At 35.7% G+C, this 22990-nt stretch overlaps 1 protein-coding gene and 4 long non-coding RNA genes across 12 annotated transcripts; 2 read left to right on the top strand and 3 right to left on the bottom strand.

The window, feature by feature from the left end:
• Positions 1–40: 40 nt before the first annotated feature.
• Positions 41–3810, bottom strand: LOC125384637. 4 transcript variants are annotated; one of them, XR_007226690.1, is made up of 5 exons: positions 3695–3810; positions 2207–3604; positions 1688–2031; positions 1234–1401; positions 41–679 (listed from the first exon to the last, which is right to left on the bottom strand). It is a non-coding gene; the product is annotated as an uncharacterized LOC125384637 (long non-coding RNA). The 4 variants fall into 4 exon arrangements; XR_007226688.1 differs by having other exon boundaries at positions 2207–2620; positions 3411–3736; XR_007226689.1 differs by having other exon boundaries at positions 2241–3731.
• On the top strand, positions 3743–6939 carry LOC125386494. Its single transcript, XR_007226694.1, has 2 exons — positions 3743–4537; positions 4618–6939. It is a non-coding gene; the product is annotated as an uncharacterized LOC125386494 (long non-coding RNA).
• A 1639-nt stretch (positions 6940–8578) lies between these two features.
• Positions 8579–11578, bottom strand: LOC110120193. The gene is made up of 3 exons (XR_007226695.1): positions 11478–11578; positions 10605–10931; positions 8579–10222 (listed from the first exon to the last, which is right to left on the bottom strand). It is a non-coding gene; the product is annotated as an uncharacterized LOC110120193 (long non-coding RNA).
• Positions 11579–11724: 146 nt separating this feature from the next.
• LOC100651863 (protein twist) lies at positions 11725–20350 on the top strand. 3 transcript variants are annotated; one of them, XM_020868071.2, is made up of 3 exons: positions 11725–13134; positions 15602–15767; positions 15833–20350. In XM_020868071.2, the coding sequence occupies exons 1-2, from the start codon at positions 12282–12284 to the stop codon at positions 15736–15738; spliced, it is 990 nt and encodes a 329-aa protein (XP_020723730.1). In that variant the 5' UTR covers positions 11725–12281; the 3' UTR covers positions 15739–15767; positions 15833–20350. The 3 variants fall into 3 exon arrangements, with proteins under 3 accessions (XP_020723730.1, XP_012175103.1, XP_003403107.1); XM_012319713.3 differs by having other exon boundaries at positions 11725–13178; positions 15602–20350; XM_003403059.4 differs by having other exon boundaries at positions 15602–20350.
• LOC125386493 lies at positions 18580–22065 on the bottom strand. Of its 3 annotated transcripts, none has more exons than XR_007226693.1 (4): positions 21957–22065; positions 21570–21742; positions 19530–19798; positions 18580–18983 (listed from the first exon to the last, which is right to left on the bottom strand). It is a non-coding gene; the product is annotated as an uncharacterized LOC125386493 (long non-coding RNA). The 3 variants fall into 3 exon arrangements; XR_007226692.1 differs by having other exon boundaries at positions 21913–22038; XR_007226691.1 differs by lacking the exon at positions 21957–22065 and having other exon boundaries at positions 21570–21913.
• Between the last annotated feature and the right edge of the window lie 925 nt (positions 22066–22990).

The following is a 22990-nucleotide window of genomic DNA, read 5'->3' on the forward strand; positions in this document are numbered from 1 at the left end:
ATAAATTTTAGTAACTTTTATATTAAAGATTTTTCACTATAATAGAAGCCTATTCTATATATATATTATATACATTTCTTCATTGCTTTTATTAAATATAAATTCGTTTCGTAAAATTGCAATGCCACTTCATATTTGTTTCCAATATATCAAGTGTGATGTCATCAGAACTGTGTACATCCTTGATGGATGGCTTCTTGTTTACTTTGCCATGCATCCATAACATAATTTCTAGTGCGGCACAAAAAATGATACATCGTTCCGGAATGATGGGACTTTGAAATTAGTCAGCTATATATCGTTCACCCTGTATTAGATATATGTAGGTTATAGCAATTGTTAATCAATTATGTTAGGAAATACTTGCTCGATATGAAAAAGACTGGAGATATGAGAAAACGTTGAAAGAAAGCGTTGAGTGGAGGAAACGACAATGATTCCTCCGGGATCGAAAGAAAAACGAAAGAACCCATCCGTGGGACCCCCACTGAGGATTCCAGAGGCCCAACCAGGCCACAACGATCCGTGAGGCCCTTTTTTTTCCAATTCACGACCTCGACATCGGGGACCACGGTATTCACGTGGGGCTAATACCTCCTCGAAGACGTTGATTCGGAAATTCAATCCGGAGTCCATCCAGTGGTCACCTCTGACCTCTTGTTCGATTCAAAAAAATCGTCTACATAAAAATGATTGGGATTAGGTGAAATTATAATGTTTCATAAATAAAATATATATTTCATAAATACATATGTTTATGTAATAAATATGTCTCACCTGTGAAATATGTTTCATAAATACAATAATGTTTCATAAATAAAAATATTAAATAAACGTATTATGGAAATAAAATATTTTACTGATAAGCGTAATTATCAGAGACATTATTTAGGAAAATAAAATATAATTTCTTACAAAATCTAGCATCAGAAAATTCACTGTGATTGTTGTATTATTATTATCTTCTAAAACTTTCAAGTCGCAATAATAACAATTTATGCATGTATGATTTAGAGAGTTGTCAAAAATGAAATTAATTAACTAATTAATTAGTTAGAAGAATCCTTCTTGGAATTTTTGATACTTTAATAGCGAAGATAAATCATTTTTGCAAGATAAAAGAGAGATCTAATAGAAAGAGTTCAAAAAGTAAAAATGCGAAGGTCAAGCAACCACTTGGGCAACCTGATGGCGAACACGTGTGTTTGAAGTAGGCATTTCTGAAATACGTACAGAATCCGCACATGCACGTTAGGTAGCCGTGGCAGAACAACGAAGACAATAAGTCCAGGGACTCTTGACGAGCTTCTCTGTTTGCGAACAGTACCCACTGTTTTCTTTCATTTCCGGTCTTCTTGCGACATCGACGTTCTCAAAAGATCGTACTTCTTATACTTGACTCTACGAGAAGGCATCAAAATGTAATAAAACGGAAGCTATACATTTTTATAAATATCATAATTGTCCAAAATTGTAGCTAAAAATGATCGAAAATTATGCTAAGATAAATATGGATAATCTAACAAATTTGTTGATCAATATTTTTGTAAAGAAGATATAATTGAATAGTATAGCAATTGTTTAAGGAAATGTGGACGTTAGTTCCTACATAAATAATGTTTATTGTAGTGAAGTGATTAGAGAAGAATGTAAGATTCGCAAATTACAAGATAGAAGGTGAAAGCACCTCGTTGACACCGCGACAACGCTCGCTAATCCGGCTGTTAGCTTCACAGGCTGAAATTTATCGTGCTCATAATCCGGGAACAGATGTGACTATCAGACAACTGTTTTCCTCAATTTGTCTAGCCGACGGCTATCCATTTTCTCCGTAGCAGGATAACTCTGTTAAAAATTAGATTTATATTCCATTAACAAATACACGAAAGATTACATAAATATTCTTCATTATATTATTAATAATACTCATCTATTTATAGGAAAATGCTTTTGAATTGTTGAATCTCTTTCTTAACAAATTCTCATTACAAAATAGGTATATTGTAGTATAGTATATTGTACAGGTTGCTACTATAACATAAACAGCATTGAAGAAATGTTTAGTAAGAACAAAAGATAAATAAATATTGTTCATTCCTAGGATATGTTCAATATTTGGTAATGTTTTCAAGTGAATCAGTTTAATATTCATTATAATATTAATTATATATATACATACTAAACTTAATCATTAATTTAAAATTACCTAATTAAATTAAGATATATAATTTTAGTCTCACTTGACGCTGAGATGGCGCCCTGGGGGTCTAAATATTTCCATTGACACGAACATAAAAATATGTTTAATAACCCTTTGAGTCGAGCCAGCATCTGGAGAATTAGCGAGTTCGAGTTTCAATGTTCGACGGCGGCCAATGTCATGCGACGAAGGGCGCACTTTTTCCTAATGGATAAAATCCAATGGGGACATGTGTTCGCCAGACGATGTCTCCTCAAGGTGCATGGGAATGAATTACGTTTCATTAGGTCCGTCTTACAGGGCTGTAAAGAATCGACGTTTCACGATTTCTTCTCTTTACAGCCTAATCTCTTCTTCGCTTTTTTACCATCTTCTTTAAAAAATACTTGCTTATCGAATTCTTCCATCGATATTATCTTTCTAAAAACAGATTCAAAATTTAACATACGAAGCAAATCTCGTGAAATCTGTTCCATCCTTATCAAACTTCATCGAGCTATACTATTATTAATTTTCTTCGTTAATAATAATAAAGAAGAACGGGATTAAGTAGAAGATGATTCAAAGAAGATAATACCGTTAACATTATCGAAGATAACTGTTTCAATTGAATAAATGATTTTGGATGTAACTGGCGCGTGAAACAATTACATAATGTGTGAAACGCGGCATTAAACGGTACACGGATCACCAGGGCAGCGATCCCTCAGCGACAATAAACAAACGGCGACGACGGAAGTGCAGAAACGCGGCGTCGTCGGCTGTTTGTTTGATTTTCGAGTCGACTTTCTTTCTGGCAGCGCGGCATCCACGACGCGACGTAGACGTCCCCGTTGACGACGCGTGCACCGTGTATACATCGGTTCCAGAACGCGGTTTCTCGAACCGTGAGAGAGGACCACCCTGATCGTCATCATGACTCCCATAACGCGCTACTTATTATCTCTTGCGTTGCCAAATATCGTGAAAATAATTTAACAGTATGTTCAACAATTTCGCAACCTTCTGTTAAACATAACCTATACAAAAATTCATTGGATCATTTAATCTAATTAATCAATCTGTCAATTGAGATTGATTAATCACTTAACGAGTTCATCGAAGCATCTATTAATTATCGTTATATTTATTAAATTATTCCATTAAATATGATGTATAGAAAATTCGTCTAATCGTTATTACCTCTCATAACATACTATTCATTACATACCTCTTTTATCGCCAAATTTCGTGTAGTAATAATCTCACATCACTTTAAACATATATTGATAATTTTCTCCTTTGAACATAATCTATACAACAATTCATGTGATTATATCTCGCCTTTTTAATTTCAATTATCATCTCCCTGCTTGTATTTGTAGGTTGATTAGTTAGCGAAAAACTTATTGAGGTTAACTAAAACTTTTTGAACGGTCGAATATTTAACTGAACTAAACATAGAAAGTGTAGTACTTGGGGAAAACCAGCTATCGTAAATTCATATACCTGTACCTGTCACGTAGCTATGGTCAGTTTTAAAGAATTCTCTTTCTTGTTAACAACACATAGCTGGATTAAGGAAACTTTAATAGTTCTTGTATTCCAAAAGTAGCGATTATGCGGAAGACGTATTTCCCCAAGTACCAACAGTTTATTACATTCAGTACGTTTCCGTGCTTTCTAGGAGAACAGTATCTTTTATCGATGAGTTTGAATTATTATTTCTATGTATTTTATTCCTGAAATTTATTAATAATACCTAGGATATCAATATAGAAAATTGGACATGTTAAGAACCAATTGTAGAGAATGTTAATTAAAAAGTTGATAATTAATTGCTTTTGGTGACAATTGATTGTTTCTTTCTGGAATGTAAAAGCACGTAATCTTCTAAGTTTCTCTAAATTGGTCGTTATAACCTATCAGCTTAGGCCAACGAAAGCTTATTAGTAGCCAACCACTACGAGGGTAATCACTTTCATTGTTAAGTTTTCTGTAACATATTTGTTAGAGCTAGCGGAGCATCCTTCTAAGCTCTGCGGATGTTCCACCTTTATTAATCCTTAGATCTTTAAGAACCTCCTACAAAGAAAACAGGCATGTGAGAAATTATATGTAGGCAGTTGGATATTTTTACTACTTGATATTCTTCTTTACTCTGGAATTGGTATTTAATGTAGTGGAGGATTAATTTTTCATTTGAATACATTTCAAAGTTAATATTTAATACTAGGATTAACATTTAATATATAAAAAATATTCTAAAATTAAAATATTTAATTCCAGAATTATTCTCCAGCCAAAAACTGTTCCAAAAAAAGAATAATATATAAGCTCAGTACTACTGTTTAATTGGTAAATCATAATACTAGTAATCTCCATAATTTGTAATTAAAAATTATGTTCAAAAGTACATTTCCTATGATTTTTGCAAGCACATCTCCTGTTATTTATGCAAGCAATCTCCGTGCCGTTTCAAGAACACTTCCAGATTTTTGGGATCGTAGAATAATTGCCAAGCAATACAGGAAACATAAGCAACGTGACTGGAATTTCATTAAACCTGCACCGTACCATATGATCAGCACGTGCTCGCCAAATTTCTCCAGTTTATATGACTGGCAGAATCCTGACATGTGTTCACTAGGATTGCAGAAAGGTCAGTGAAGGTGGATCGCCCAGTGCAAACAGGTAGCGCGAGCCAGAGAGGGAGAGAAAGAGAGAGAGAGAGAGAGAGAGAGAGAGAGAGAGGGAGAAGCCAGTCCCTCGTGAAAAAAGCTACCCCTTCGCAGAACCCATAATTCTAGGAAAACATCTAAAAAATAATAAATTAAATTACAATAAAAATGTTTATTCTGAGACCATGAGTCTGAGACTCTGGCTGATATCTAACTTAATTTTGTCTTATAGAGAAGTATAAAAAGCTTAGGAATAATGTAAAGTAGACAATTTTCATCTGTATATTTCACCGTGAAATAATCTTTATGAATAAGAATATCAGAAGAGAAGGATATTTTTTATCCAGAGGATGCTTCGAATTTTCATCAGAAAGGAAGAAAGCAAGTGGTCTTGTTGAATAGGAAGGAAACAGGATTCAAAGGAGGCACGAGACCAGAGTCAGATGGTCTTTATGGTTCTTGAATGGCGACAAGTGCTTCTCACAATGTAGATCCTCTTGACTTGCTAATAAAAGTACTTAACCGCGCCACTCTTCCCGTTTTACCTTTCATGCTGTGCTTCTATAGATTATACGTCATTATTGGCAACAAGTTATTCTGAAACTGTTATAATACTGATATCAATATTTATCTTTTTTGTTTGACGATCTTTCAAAACAACATAAAATTATTTGTACTCTGTCAGTGAATAAATTCAAACTGATTGATATAATCTACAAAATGTTCATAATTATATCTGTAAATGTTCATAACTATATCCAATTATATAAACTGTTTCCTTGCGAAAAAGATAAAGAACATTTCAGTTTGTGCCAAAGTGTCAGCCAAGCCAAGTGAAGCACGTGGCAAGATATATAGATAACGGTATGCGCGAACATCAGAAAACCAGTAGCTAATAATCTGCCTATTGTTTTAAAAGCAAATATTTTTCTAGGTTCCTAATCCGCAATACGGATTACAAGTCTTTTACTGTGACTTGCTTTAATATTTACAGTCTACCAAGTCTTTTCAATATACCTGCTGCTTCGTCTACGATTATCATCAAACAACATCAACGGCGTCAGTTTTACAAATTGTTTTAAATTCGCAATTCTACAAGCGATCTAGAGAAATTAACAAGATTAACAGACAAGTTAAATAATTGAAACAATGTAATGGACCGGTATAGTTAATATGTACCAAGTTTAACAAATCTCTTCAGTATCAAATTTGACTAGTTCGATCTAGAATGAACCGTGTTATTTCTAATACTAATTCTATTGTTAACACAGCCACTATTTCCAATAACCATTACTTTTAATAAACAGCATACTATTAATACAGGACTAAACTAATCAAATTTGGTAGTGAAGAGATACGTTAAAACTGATATTACCTAAGAAGATCGGACTTGAACAAAACCTACGATTCAGTAATAATAGAAATGTCCGAAAATAACTGAAGAACAAGCTGAACATCATTTTGAACATCAGCAATCGTTCAACTACACATAGTAAAATCCCTACAACGTGGCTAAATGCATCCACGATGAGGTTAATCACAATGAACGATGGACATGCTGGAAGACGAAGATCTTGATTCACGAACTGAATGACTGCTCGTCGGTTTTCGGTCCGTAAACTTGAAACATCTACTACGACAATATCTCCTATGGCTTCTCAGCTAACGTTATTGCCCATGTGCACAAAGTGTCCCTGGGCTAGGCCGTGCGCATTATAAACGCTGCCTTTACGATCCACGCCGACAGATAGTTTCTACAATGTTTGCACCGGTGCCATCGCCTTCGCCATGTGTCGAACATGCGGCACCGTCATCCCCAGCAGCAGCAATAAGCCCGAGGTAGAAAAGTTGCATAGTCTTCGGGCACGTACACAACCTGGAAATTTGATAAATCTTATGAATGAATTTCATGAATAAAGATTAAGTATCGTCCTTAAGGACCAGCAGTTGCTTTGATGGATGAATGAAATAGAAATTAGTATAGAAATGTATTAACGATACTGTTTTACAGTTCACAATTTTTATGCAAATTTAATATTTCTTGTAAACGCAGACGAAGAAATATAATCTAAACAATGATTTGTGCATTTCACATTCTATACATTTTCACATTTTTTTAACTTCCTATAAATGATTCCTAGCTTAATTACAAGCATCAATTTAATTGGTATTGATTCTTATTATACTGCTAATAAAATTACTGAAAAGTTATGCTTAGTATAATCAAACGTATATTTATTTGAAACTTTCCCAGATTAGTTTTTCTTGTAATGGTGATATAATAATATGAACCGACGATGGCCTCAAATTTGAAATAATCTTGACTGAATGAGAATAGACAATACTCAATACTCGATTATTATCACCAATCAATTGCATTTATTGCAAATATCAATTACACATTACCAATTGCAGGCTGTTCTGGATTAGCCATTAAATTAGTTATTTAATGTTACATTTTCCAGAAATTCAAGTATGAAGATATTATTCCTAACTTGTTCATTAATTACACAAGTATGGATGGTCGCGTAAGAAGAGTTGAATGACAGGAAAAACATGCTGATGTCCTGGGACAAGTTCTCGTCTTTTACCTTTTTGCCTGTAAAGAAACACGTGCCTGCACTAGCGAGTTTTCGGCAGGTCGCGAACACATGTTCCGGGTTTCCGTTCTGCTCGTAAATGCAATTCAGAAACGGCACGGTCGACTCGACTAACGACACATGGACCATTATTCCACGCCTATTGCCACAATGTACGCCGCCCATTCTTCACAGGCTAGCATAAACGTCCGTAGGCTAGAAAGCTATATGTTATGCAACTTGAGAGCAACTTTTTTAAAATAAGGAAGATTTGCAAAATGTAAATTAATCTTTGATCAATAACCTGCAGCAATAAGTACATTTAGAAATATTTTCCTTCGCAAATTTTCAATAAAAATTCACCGCATTCGCCTTCGATCGATTCATAATTCACTTTTTCAAACGCTATCACTTCGGAATAAGCTCCTTGGGATTCCCCGCCATAACGGCTGGACGGTCGTAGACGTGCCGGCGCCGTTTTATGACTACCATGGTCCCAGAAGATGTTCGCCACTCACCAGGTGCTAATTGTTTTGCTGGTGGCTGAATTCAACCTGGTACGCCGGAACACCTTAATCACTGCAAAATGCAGCAAGTGTAAACAAAGTGACTCGTAAATTTCCATCAAATCGGATTTACAGCGACGTTGTGCTGTCTCCAAGGAACTACATTGAACGACCCTTGTCTATAATCAGGCACCATCCAGTAACAGGTAGAAATACGTGCACGTAACTGTTTATCTGAAAGAAGTCCTCTCTCTCAGAGATTATGCGAATAGTCACCTTACCTTTGATCACCTTTGCCAGTATTGCTCAACTTTTTGAATACCCACTGTGTTTTATAACAGTCATATCACCTAAAATATTAACATAATTAAAAGAATACCAAGGACCTGTCACAGTAAATATGTAATTGGAATAATATAAAACTTTTGATATTTACAACTTTGATATTTATGATTTTAACATTTTTTAGGAATTTGTTAATATCGTTAATTCGTCTTTGCTTACTTCAGCCTAATCTTGAAACCAGGAATTTTTAAATAATTCTTGAAGATGAAACGTAATCTACTTTTTGAATGAAACTTGGTATTTTTAAACAATTTTTTACATATATATACAGAAAAATAGAACCACCTTTTTTGAAGAGATAGAAAAAGATAAAGAAAACAAAGAAGAATATACATCAATTTGTTTTACTTGTTTCGACGAAAGCGTGCGCAAGGAAGGAAGCCATAAAACGTAGTCGTTGGCAGAAAAAGGAGCCTCTGAAGACTCTTAACCTGCAGCGGTGCACGACGAGGCACACATTCGCATGTGCACCGATTAAATGCGCCCCAGTACGCGCAATTAAGCCCGCGTTAATATCGTGAAACGGTGCGTGCGGCAGGAACTCACGCACGTGTACAACCCCTTGTGTGTTGCGTAGATGGGCCCTCCTCCAGGAGACCCTGAATAACGATGCTCATTTAATTTCGTCTCCTACAAATTTTTGAAGTATCTTTTACTACGTTGCGAAACGTTTATTCTCATTTCTAAATAATAAAATAGCTTTTAAGGAGAAGAAACAAACAGAAATAATAAAGATACCCTAATGTCTTACAATGTTAGGTGACTCAAATTCACATTAATTTGTTCTCCTGTCCCCAAATATTTAAAATATATTTTAATCCTTTTATTTTATTTTAGATGGTTAAAATTCAAGCTCTAGATTTATCTTCTTTAATTTTTTAAACTTTTGAACAACCTAATATCACTAAGCCTGAATATTCAATGGAGCCACATTTGACGCCTATTAAATGTTTATGATGGTGGCTATTTATGCTGACTATTAATGCGAACTACTTCCGTACCAAATATATGTTCACAATAAATATCTCGTGATTTCTATATAAATCTTCAGATTGGTTTCATTTTGCCAATACAATCGACAGTCGTGTCTCTTTATAGCGATAATGATACTTTAAGATGTTTTATATAACACACATAATTGGTGTGTACATAAATATTTTCTATGATAAGTCGAGTCTTTGTAATAATTCATACTTTCACGGGGCACTGTATGTACAAGCATAGAACTGTCAAAAAATCAGGTCGATCGGTGGCCAAAACCCTCGAGGTTTTCAGCCGCAAGGGAAGGTTAGAGGGGTCAGGAAAACGCCGCGAGTTATTCGACTTTGATCAGCAACGAGTATTATTTTGGTGTTTGGCCGCGTTATTTATCGGCCTCTTTATTGGCGATCTGATTTTCAGTTGGCCACGAGCCAGGATCCGGGATTTTCTGCTTGGTCGTTTCGCTTCCCAGAAGTGAACGGGAGAGACGATGAAGCCGCGCTAATGTCTTCACTTTCGATAAACGTGTTCCGACGTTGACGACAAACCCAGACGCTTGCTCTGAGACTTCCTCAAACGTTCGAAAGTCTCTCTATAGATTGCTACCTTGGGTTAACACCTATTAATGACGACATGCAAGTATTTTAATGTAATAGCGCTTACTCTTTGAGGTTATGTTCTTGCAAGATGAGAATGAGATGAGAATTCCATTTTGAAATGAGAATTTTTGTTATTAGTTGTGAAAGATCGTAATGGAGGAAGAAATTGATAATAAAGCTAGAAATTAAGTCTACAGAGGCAATACGTACGTTTCATTGAAAACGGATCTTTGTGTACTTTTCATTGTAATATGTGTAACAGTTTATGAGAAAATTCTGTTCCAAACATTGATGAAAAATTTCTCATCTTTGTCGATGCCAGATCTTATTCGTCGCTATATGTAAAAAGAAACTGTAAACGGATGAATAACATATTAGAGAAAATAAATTGAGGAAACGAAACTTTCGAACTTAGAAGAAAATTACATGAACTGCTGTTACAGAGACTTAGATTGATATTTAAATTAAAAATAACAAAGAGACTATATACCTTACTTATATGTAAAACATTAACCGAAACAACGTACAAGAAGAAATATGAAACAGTAAAAGTTTGGAATTAACGTAAGCAGATTTTCCTGATTAAGGAGGAATCTAGAGATTCATTTGGCTTAGTCGCCACCCCCACAACTAAATTTTACGCAGGCGTGGCTGGACGGGGAATGGTAAATCACGGCACCGTGTAGGAAAACCGTGGAACCCGTGGAAGCTCGAAACGCGGAATTTATAGACACCTTCAAAAGAGCTTTCGTCCGTCACAACAAACACGTCTCGGCAATCCAGCTTGGTCATCCATCACCCAACCTCGCCACGCTGGAGTTGTGCTCTTCCACGCGTGATTTTCAATCGTTCCACGCCTGATGCATTAATTTCAATCCGCGAAAACACACCAATCTCAGCCTACCCTCGATTAAAACGTCTGCGAACCTAGGCGCCGATACTTGATGCCTCGAGTTACACCATTGTTGCTTGAGAAGATTTATGGTGCTTGCTTTATGTATGTATGCAAGTGTAGAGCATGGAGGAGTATATGTTCAGGCAGTTTCCAGGATAAAGCGAATCTAAAAAGATGTACGAAACGGATTAGTAGAGGTACATTGATACTTTAGGGGTGGTTTATAATTAGACTGATCAGGATAATTAAACCTAATAAGGATTAAATAGAGAAATAATAAAAGAAGCGAATTGGCAGAATATAATTGTAAAAAATGCTGACTATGGACGCTAATATTGAAAATGGATGAGATGAATTAGTAGAGATGAGTCGATATTGTATGATAGTTTCTTATCATCTAGTTACGATTGAATGAGCATCAATAAACGATTTATGTATGGCGTTAAAAAAAAAAGGGGGTCTGAAGAAAGATTCATACTCGAAGAAAGGAACGCTATCATAATGATAAGTAACGAATGGAAGCCAAGGAATCGCGTGTTTTCGCGCCAAGCGAATGCAAAGTTTCGCACATCGGAGCGTGTTCCTGGCTATCCCCCGCTTTATTCTCACTGGCTCCTCACGATATAAATATTCAACATGGGTCGTCCCTCAAGCTCTCTATCCTTCTCCATCATATCTCCCTTTCCTCTCCTTCTCCCTACTCACAGCTTACCATCTCTTTCGCACATATCATCCAACCAACTTGTACTCTCTCCTTTTAGCCTCTCCACTCTTGCAGATCAAGATCACCGAGGCAACACAGAGAGATCATCAATCATTCCGCATAAAACTTTATAAAATCTCCATCAACAAGATCTGAAAACCAAATACTCGGATGAAACAAACCTCCAAGTAGCATATCTCATAAATACAAAACTATACTCTCATGCACTTGAATCTTCTTTCTTTATCCAAGAAGCGAAGAGACTTCATTATAAAAAAAAAAAAGATAAATCAGGGGAACTAAATGGAAAAAAAATATAAATCGTCTGAAAGTGTCCAAATTCCACTTTCACCCGTCTCGTCTCTCCCCTCCCGGGTCTGTCTACCTCTTTGATAATGGCTACAACTTTGTAGATGCCCGATCGCGTTCTCCAACCTCCCAAACGCCCTTTCAGTGCATCTTTTTCTTTCCAACAGAGGAATCTCGTGGGTGGGGACTGATGGACGCGACGGATAAAAGAAACCGTCCCAGAATGAGGGAGGGATTAGGTTAGGAAGACAGAGGGGCCAGGTAGGGGAGCAGTTTGCGGTGAAGGGTAGGGGTACGGTTCTGTAGCCGGAGGCGGGGTTCCTGGTTGACATGAAGAGGCAGTCCGAGGGCCGGTTCCTTCAGACGGCTCTGAACTTTGGAGCGAAGACGTATTATCGAGAACCTTAACCACCAATCGTTCTACCCCGTGTACTGTTATATAGTATCACAGTGTATGCAACAGTGGTGATTAGTTGTAAAATAATTGCAAAGTGGATTTCAAATATGCAACCAGTGAGTCTTCAGGCGCAGAGGATCCAGGGACTTTATCTTCTAGATAACAACGACAGCTCTGGTATTCCACATAGCGCTGACAGCTCTGCTAGTAATTCTCCTCATCATTACGAGAGGTTTTCACCTTCAAAACATTTGATGGATCTCAGTAGCCCTCCGGAACACAGAGATGACGAGGAGCTTGGATATCAAGCCCATCATCATCTTCACCATCACCACCACCAAGTGGTCTATCAAGAACCTACTTACTTGATGTACGAAAACTCTGATGAGAAAAGGTATCAGGAACATCCTAGTAGCAAGATCCTGAGGGAGCTTCAGACCGACTATGACAGACGTCCCCATGATAATTCCCCAGGATTCTTATCAGATCATAGCAGAGATCACGAACAAAGTCTTTATTTGACACCATCGCCACAGATGTACTCCTCCGGAGGTGAAGAGATGGCACCTAGGCAAGCACAACAGGGTTACCATCACATGGAGGCGGTTGAATATAAACCTGATATAGAGCAGAGGTGCAAGCAGCCAGAGAAAAAAAATTATGGCAGGAAAAGAAAGTCTTGCAATAGTGAAAACAGTGCTGCCACGACGAAGAGTATTAGAAGAAAGAGTGGAACTTCTGAAGAAATACACATTCAGAGAGTGATGGCAAATGTTAGGGAGAGACAGAGGACTCAGAGTTTGAACGAGGCGTTTGCTGCGCTTAGAAAAATCATACCCACGTTGCCCAGTGACAAGTTAAGCAAGATTCAAACGCTAAAACTGGCCACTAGGTATATCGACTTCCTGTTCCAGGTGTTGCACTGCAACACGGAAAACACCGATAACAGCGAGGATGGTGGTGAGTCTTCCGGTGGAGTTTTAGTTCGCATTCCTTCAATTTATGTATGTATTTTGAAAGCAATTGAAAGTATGTAATCAGTATCGCTTTGTTCTTTTTGTTCAAAACTCTTTGATTCTAACATTGAAACTCAGATATTGAAATAAGTAGAATCTTAGAATCTTCGGAGCTGAAATCTTAATAATCTGGCCCAAATTAAACAACTAAAAGTTAGCAAATTACTAAGAATATAAAGTAATACAACAATTTGATAATAAATTTGCATCGAATTTTTCAATCTTAATATTCTTTCAAACATATTGAATTTTTATGTGAAAATAAATATGTTCATTTCTTCGGCATGAACGTTTCAGTTCAGATACAAAAACGTTGTTATCAAGATGAATGGTGTATTACACGTCTCTAAACATATCCGAATATCGAAGTAGCAATGCTTGATAGTAAGTAGCAAAGTCTCCGTCGGTACCTTTCTTCAGCCAAGTAGCACATGTTTATAGAAACTAGCTCGCGTTTGTTTAAAGTAGCCTCGTAATTAAACAGACCCCCATGAAGAAGTGGTCCTCCGATTCGAATGTCAGAAACCATGTTAAGTAGCTGTGTCATTTCTAGAGCCAGTCCTTCAGGTAAACATCTTTCCTCACTCGACTCGGTTTGTCATCAACTAAACAATGTTTATAAATTGATAGGTGAGCAAACAGGGGATGTAACGTTTCTACGAAGCTTCGGGAAGCTGCATTTGTTTACATGAAGCAACTTATCTCTTCTTCTTTGTCCAGGTTACTTAGTTTCCTAATTCATGTTTAGCATGTTGATGGATCTTGGATAAAGATGAGAATTGAGAAGTTTGTGATAGAACATAGAAGAAATTATTATAATATGGTTTCTAAAGATAAATTAAGCTTCTGTCGTTGTTCAATTAATGGAAATTGAGAGATCTGTGATGAAACCTAAAAAAAGTTTTATAGTAAATTAGATTATTCTTAGAATGGTTTATTATTAAAAATGAATATTTAAGGTTTTCAAACCTGTCTTATTGTTCGAGCCATTGATCTCTTATCCTAATTTCAACATTAATTTATACATCCATAGTCTCCTTAAACAAAGATGAAAATAAAGTTGTCAATTTTTTGGTATCTCTCTCTAGCTTAAAATTAGAGTCTTTATGAGATTTATGATGGTTTCTCGGAGCAAAAAAAGCTTCTGTCGATATCGTAGCAAGGGGGGAACGTGTCTTCATTAGTTTTTTAGCAACCCAGTCCAGTATCTTAGCCAGGATTGACAGAGTACAAGGCGATCTAGTGCGAACCAAATGGCGACGATATACCATAACTTCAGGTGACTAAAGATATCAAGACACGCTAACTGTCCCGAAGACGACGATTGGTCCGTTTTCAGTGCACCAACCGCGAATACCGCTCTTCCATGTTTCTTTTTCACTTTGCTTAACTGATATCCCATGACGTTTCTCCCTTCGTCTCGACGTGCATTCTTTTTACTTGCTTGCGCCGGAACTTGGATCCCTCAGCTCTCATTCTTTTACTTTTCATCCCAATGTATAGAGGCAAGCTTTGAAATTTTTAGTATTTCCTGTTACAATATTTGGAGTTTCAATAATATCGAGAACTCTTCTTGGGAATGTATGTACCTTCTAGGATATTGAAATTTGGTATTACAAGCTTTTGGAATTTCAATTTTCATTATTCTCAACTATGCGATTTTTAACTTTCACAATTGTAAGTTTTGAGATCTCAAATTTTAGAATTTGAATTAAGTTTTAAGATAGTAAACTTTTACTATTTTTACCTTTGAAATTCTAAGCTTTTACAATTTTTACCTTTGGAATTCTAAGCTTTTACAATTTTTACTTTTGAAATTCTAAGCTTTTACAATTTTTTACCTTTGAAATTCTAAGCTTTTACAATTTTTACCTTTGAAATTTTAAGCTTTTACAATTTTTACCTTTGGAATTCTAAGCTTTTACAATTTTTACCTTTGGAATTCTAAGCTTTTACAATTTTTACCTTTGGAATTGTAAGCTTTTACAATTTTTACCTTTGAAATTCTAAGCTTTTACAATTTTTACCTTTGAAATTCTAAGCTTTTACAATTTTTACCTTTGAAATTCTAAGCTTTTACAATTTTTACCTTTGAAATTTTAAGCTTTTACAATTTTTATCTTTAAAATTTTAAGCTTTTACAATTCTGAGCTTTGGGATTCCAAATTTTTGCAATGCTAAGCTTTAGAATTCTAAACTTTTCTGACAATTCTAAACTTTTGGAGCCAAAATTTTGCCATTCTTATCCTTGCGGTTGCATATTTCTGGAATTTCGAAAATCGTAATTTGAGAGTCTGAACTTTCGACATTTCTCGTTCCAATACTCGGAATTTCATTCCTTACAGTATACACCGGCCCAAGGATGAAGTCCAGAAGGAATTAATCAAGCTCGATTTCCTGTCTTCTTCCAGGCGAAAGAAATCCAAGAAGCGCTGTCCTAGCTGCCAGAGAAATAACTTCGTCGTCGTGCAGTTACATGGCCCACGAGAAACTCTCGTACGCTTTTAGCGTTTGGAGAATGGAAGATGACTGGAATTCGAATCTCTAGAGAAGTCTATCTGTATCATGCTCAACAAGGTAAAAGTTACTTAAACCCCTTAATCAACGCTTGGACGCTGTGTAAATACTTCCATAAACCTCAGGACACAGAGCTTCGAGATGGCTCGACGATTATTTAATCCCATGCCGTACAATTTCCACGAAGTTCAAATACCGTGTGGTAAACAACAACAACGTTCGAAATTTTGCAAATCGTACAGTCGCCATTGATATGTAAATGCATGTGTAAGATACAACTAATTTTCGTTTGCAAGATGTTTGATAAATAATTTCTACCGATTGAGCATTGAACAAGAAGGATTTATTATCTTGAAATAAATAATAAATCAATAACACCGATGTACTACGTCTCTCATACGTGTTATTTATGTTTGGCCTGATCGACGTACCGCGTCTCTCGCACGTGTTGTTTATGTTTAGCCCAATCAACATACCACGTCTCTCGCACGATATTGTAGGTTAAAGACTATAGCATATTTTCACAAAAGGGTAGAAATCACGCAAGTTCATTATAAAGTCAAGTGTGAACTTATTTTCGCTGGCACGAAAATAACGAAATTACGACTGATCGGAAGAAGATAATATAATCTGATGGTTTGACGACATTACAAGTACACTGTGAATACTTGTATCTATAGGAAATTCGAATATGCTGAAATATACAGGATGCACGATACGTGTAAAAATATGTAAAATATCCATAGCAAAAGAAGCATGTGTCATATTTAGTTTCAACATCTTTGGTTGTATCTAGACGAATTTGAATTTTCACGGCTATTCTATCTAGTCTATCAATTAGCGCGTGAAAGATGAAAAATTGAATTTCTTATTTCTCATATCGCTATTAAGTGATATGTACTATATTCTCTAAAGCAATCTATATGGAAAAACCAAAGATTTGATTGTGAAGAGATGCTGTCACACTTGCTGACCGTTGTACATAAATAATTAACAGCAATTATTCGTGGTGGAGGGCCAGTGACGTGCTTTATTGACCGCTCTTTGAAATATAATCGCGACAGTCGACTTTACGCCGCTATAGATCAACCGTTAGGTCTATACGATATAATGTAAGCCAATAATTTACGCCTCCACGTCGCTCTATTAACAGTGGAGTGGCTTTGGCCGGCTAGCCAATTCCTCCGCAATTTCTGCACCGTGTGAAAGCGTATGCAGCATCTTATTAACTGATCTCTTCTCGCTTCCGTCAATGTGACGAGGTATCCTCCAAAATCATCATGTTGGTTACGTCGTTGATCTTTGATGGAATTTGGTCAGGGAAGTTTATTCATTTTAACGAATCTAAGTGTCGGAAATGATGAAAATGGTTCAAAATGATCTTATAGTTACATTAGTATCCTCCATTAGTTGATGCTTTTGGTATCTGTAATTTTATAGTAAACGTGAGCATTTATAAATTTTAATGAATCCAATTATTGGAAATATATGATTAATTTTCAAATTTGAATATTTAATGATTTTATAATTTCTATAATCTTTTATTTTGCTATGTATTACTGTGATAAATGAATTTATCAAAAAAGATAGTCGAAGTGGATACTTTTTAAGATGTTTGCCTACAAACATTAGAAGGACTCCCGCGTTACAACGAAGTCACTCAATGGTCGATTATTGCCGAGATTCCCGAAATGATTTTCTCTTGCCACTTTCATTACCTCTCGAAAGGCTGGCCAGTCCATTAGGGTGAATTTATGATTCTGGAGGCTTCTGCTCCTAAATGAAAATGAAAAGTCAGCTAGGTCGCGTGCTCTGCAATGGCGAACTAGAGATACAGAGCAATGTGAATATAAAATTTCTATTCTACACAAATTTTGTGTCGATTGTTGTTTTTGAAATTTCTACTACAACTTTTGATAATTTGTACAAATTCGTACCAATGTAAATTTCTACAATAGTCTCGTCGACAATAAGGAGAAAACTTGTGGCATTTATAATGCATTTTCCTGACTTTTGAATTTTAACACGGAATTTCTACCAATTCATATAAATAATTTTCTCAATTGGAAATTTCATTGAAATTATATACGTACATATATAGTATAATAATTATACATATATAGTAGAATATATACATACAATAGTACATATATAGTAGAATAATTCATATATAGAATAATTTCAAAATGATACAACAAGCAGCAGCAGGAATTCCCTGAACTCGTCCGATTCTCCTTTCCCAGATTCACGATAGACAGTAGCGTCATTGCTACAATTTTACGAGTTTTTTTTACGAGCCTCGATGATCGTGGCAAGCTAACGTTTCGACGTTGTGGAAACAAGCTCTAACTGCTCCGACGGGTAGATGAAACTTAAACAAAACAACCGGCAGAGAAGCATTAACGAGCATTTTGGCGCCGATAGGTCGGTCAGAATCTCATACATTTCTTCTTCTCTTTCTTCGTCATTCTCTTTTATTCCAAAGAAGAGAACAATTTTTGACCAGATATGTATCATACAGTTAGAATGGAAGTTCTGTTAGACCTTTGTTTCTGGGTTTCTACGTGAAACGCTTCGAAAGCAAACAGTTATTTTAAACCAAGAAGCCAAGAAGGAAAAGTTAAGCCCGCGTTTGACTTGGTTAACGAAGACACGCTACGTTAAATCCGCTAGCGTCTTTATTGCCGCACTGAATCTTCGTGAAAAAAAGCCTGCCTCCAAACGAGGTGCCATCAGTGTCCCCCTTGGGAAGCTGTCAGAATGCTATTCTCCATTCTCCGTTCTTTCTTTTTTCCTCGTTGAAAGACCATACTAGTTTTGGAAGATGTTTCATGAAAAAATACTTGTTTTTAAAGATTTTTCTTAAAAATTGTGACTTTCTTTATTCCGTATAATTATATCTTTTCAAGTTTCTGTTAAGAACTTGATTTATTAGTATTATTGGTTATTAAGCAATTTAAATTAGGTGACAAGTATAATATCACTAAATTTCAAGATCCATATTTGATAATGAAGAATATAGTATAATATCTTTCTCTTTGTAAGAAGGTCCAAAGTGATCCAGAATCCAAGCATAAAATGTTATCTTATCCGCAATTAATCAAGAAATTAGGCTTTCTTCGCTATTCAAAATAATCTTCTTTTTCTACAGTCTTCAAAGATTCTACTAAAAAGATATAGTAGCTGTGCATTCCTTTTTATTGTTTATCGGTAATAAAATTAGTCACCAAAACTGAGCACGATTTCTTCGCTTCTTCTGGGCTCAATGCTCAATATCTGAAAAATGATAAATCATTAATTGGAATTTTTGACGACGCCTGTAACAAAGTACTCTTCCATTAAATTGAATGTTATATCCTGTGTTCATTCAGGTGTGCACAATGTTAATATCTTGGATCTGATTTTCTCACAATTCAAAACAATATGCATCACGCAGATATATATACAATTGCAAAGCATCGGTGATTGTATCAGATTTTTATACTGTTGTTTAGTTTTCAAGTGGGCTAAATGATAGAACCAAAGATGGATTACATACATGTATGTAGTTAAAGGAAGTGGTATTAGACTACTCAATAACTTCTAATCTCATAAGAACTACGAGAATTTTGAAAATAAAGAAACATTATTTTACACATATATGTAAAGTAATCTCGAGTAAGTTTGTTTATAAAATCTATACTTATGTAAGAACTTATGCTGCAAATGATAGCGCCTTCTTGTCACTAGATGACCAATGTTAATTTTGAACAATTTACAATGTAAAACTCGAGATTGCTAATGTTCTTCACTTCTGTATGAAATCTTTCACATAAATTGTACCTTCTATGATAGTAGACCCTTTAATTATAAGCTTTCAAGAACATCTCGAGTGCCTTGGACATACAGCTAAAATAACCAAAAATCATCCTGTACATACTAGATCATGTAGACTTTCCAAATTGTACATTCTCATTGCAAAGAGACTGTAATATTTATATAATGCATGTATATTTTCTTACCAAGTTCATTTTTAACTTCGCTATCATAAGTGGCCGGATGTCGCAATAATTTATTCCTCATCGAATTATCGCCAAATAATGTTGTAAATACTGTAAATATTCGAAACTTATTAAATATTAGAATCTTTTTCCAACTTAGATCGAAGAAAAAATTCCTTCGAAAAATTTTTTCTCATACATACATACATACATACATACATACATACATACATACATACATACATACATACATATATATATATATATATAATATATTTATATTATGAGAATAGAAATTATAAATTAAAATCCTCGGTGGAGATCTTCAGTTTAAGTCAGATAAAAACTTTTCCTTCCAAGTTTAACATTTCCTTTAAAATTATTCTGGATTTGTTGACTTACACCGATTGGTCTTTTTAATTATACAGATAGACACGCTCCACTGGGATATTTTTATATAATTTTCGATATATTTTTAGTGAGAATTAACGCAACTTTACAAAAAAGTTTCCTATGATATGTGAACACTTGGATTTCCATTCCTTAAAACGATGCCAAAGTGCATTTTTTAATGCTATCTATCAGCGTGCACCTGCACGACTTTCTAATGTACAGTATTTTTATATCTATTGCGAGAATAGCAATAAAATTGACTATTGAATATATAAATCTCTCTTGTACCTTGATAATCCCTTCCTCTATCAATTTACGAATTAAATATATCAATGAAAAGTGAAAATAACAATTTCTTAAATTACAGAGTATTTCTCTAATTTACTAGTGTATCTGATATTTAAAAATTATATTATACTACAAAGAACATATTTATGTGAAGACATTGATCAAGAGGAACATTGCGATTCCAAACTTACAACTCTAAATTTTGGAATTCTACACTCATGCAATTCAAATCTCCGATAATCTTTGAAATTCGCGGGCTAATTCCAAGTATTTACAGAAATACTCCAAGTGTTAAAATTTGACATATGCTTTCACGCTCAGTACCCACATCAGAGTTCCAACAACGCCGGAAGTTCTATCGCGGAAGCGGGAGACGTTCAAAGTGCGCGGATGGTCGCGTAATGCTCAGCTGACGTCACGAAAACTCGTAACGAGTTCAGACGCAAAATGTATGGATATTCCCAGATCGTAAATTCAAAGAAGCATCGTGGAAAGACGAGGAACGACAGGCGAAGCGGAGTAGGGACGAAATAGCATCGGAGGAGAGCCGATAAATAATTTACCAAACGTCAGCCGATGGCAGGCTTAATGGATTAGACGAGCCAGTGCAAATATTATTGCAAGGAAACGGCAACTAGCGACGCCCAGTTTGTCCGATTGGCTAAAAACGATGTCAACCGCCAGTCTTTTGGCCAATCAACATACACCGGATGTTCGTTTCGATCTTTTCGACATGTTATTCCCTCCACTATTCCCCTTCCATATTAGAAGGACACGCAGTTTTATTTCTTCTAACGGAATGTTCAATTCAATTCCTTGTGTTTATTTCATTCTAATTTATAGCGTTGAAATAAGGGGGGATTTTTAATAAATTTTGAATAATCGCGTTGTACGAATAGGTTGATTCGAGGACAGAGGTCTACCTGAATGTGGTACCTAGTTTAATGCTTCCGTTGAGAAAATAGATCTCCCAACCATTTGCATAATAATTTACTAACTGATCTGATACTCACTAGCCTTCGCTAATTCCCTTCCATGTTAGAAGGATATCTTACTTCTTCTGGCGAAATTTTAAATTCGTAATGTTTGTTTCATTTTCATCTATAATATTTCACTGAGAGAAAATTTGAAATAAATTTTGGATAATGGTGTGTATAAATAGTTTAAGACTTAAAGGTAGGAGTTCAGTTCAATATATTACCTGATTCAATGTTCCTTTCGAGAGAATAACCTTTTTCGATGCTTCTATACCATAAGTCACCAATTGCATTGATATGTACCGGGTTCTGAATTAGAAATTTCTATCGCACGAACCGATTTTGCAATTACGTATCAAATAGGACAGTCAGTTGGCTTATAGTTTATAAAATTCACCTGTACAATGTTGATTGTTTTGGTTACCAATCTTATTACTACTGAATTAGGTTAATAATATTAATTCAATCGTGCAAAGGGACTACGAAGCCGCGAAGATAGATATGCATTACAAGACAAAGAAAGGTTTTTTCTTAGAAGGGAAAGAAGAGTAGTTACTATCTCTTTACTTTTCTCTTTTCAAAACGCAGTCGTCAGTGAATTGGAAGCGTACTTGTGATCGTAAAGCAGCCGACCGGTAGCTGGAAGACCTGTCACATTCTCCCATGGTGATCCCAGAAATCTGAGAAACCACCTAACCTAAACATAGCGACCCACCACGCTTCACCGGTTTATTTACGAACGCGAGAACTCGATGGAAATCCTGCCATCGGCGTCCGTGACTGTTCTATGTTTTTCTACTTCATTTTCTTCTTCTGTTTCTTCTCCGTTTCGTGGATAGAAGACTTTTTAATTTAATACATTGATAATGTTATATATTCATCGATGAAGAGAACCGCTCAAAAATTATGCTATCAGATAAGATTTAAGGAACTTGCTTTAGGCTTACGTTGATTAAAATCTGCAGAAAAGTATTTAAAATAAGTTTCAAGGTAAGATTCATGTGAAGATAATATCTAGTCATTACGTAGTAAGATAAGTTTTCCATATAAGTGTAAATCTTTTCCAATAAGTCAGTAATCAATAAATTTCCAATAAATCAGTAAGTTTACCATAAGTTTCCTAATTTTGAAACTCTAATGTTTCAACCAGTATCTAGCAATTTCTCGTCTTGTCCAAAAATCAGCACAAGATAGATATATACTTGAAACGAAGAACGTTTGGAAGCTGACAAGGTGGACGGTGGAGTAGGCAGATAGAGGCTATGCAGGGGCTAGATACGGTGGAAAGGTTAAACATCTGTTCTCTGTCTTTTCCTACTAAATCACCGCAATTTCTGTCACTCCTTTCGTTTTCGCCCAGGATGATGAATCGTCCGTCGTTAGTGCCAAGTACGACCACCACCTCCTCCACCCTCCTCACTCGCACACCATGTATATATATCTGTATGGGGGCGATCCAATGGCACGGTGCTCCGTTTTACGCGGCCAGTAAACCGTTTTGCGACGGGCTGCGCCACTCCAATGGGACGTAGGTAAATACACCGGCAAAGGAACCACCCTGCTGGTTATACTTCATCGCAGGCACATGTCGATAAAAATAGAAACCGACGAAATTTTCATCCATTCTCTAACTGAACCTTCGATA

The sequence above is a fragment of the Bombus terrestris genome, chromosome 16 (assembly GCF_910591885.1).
Source record: "Bombus terrestris chromosome 16, iyBomTerr1.2, whole genome shotgun sequence".
NCBI classification, from domain to species: Eukaryota; Metazoa; Arthropoda; class Insecta; order Hymenoptera; family Apidae; genus Bombus; species Bombus terrestris.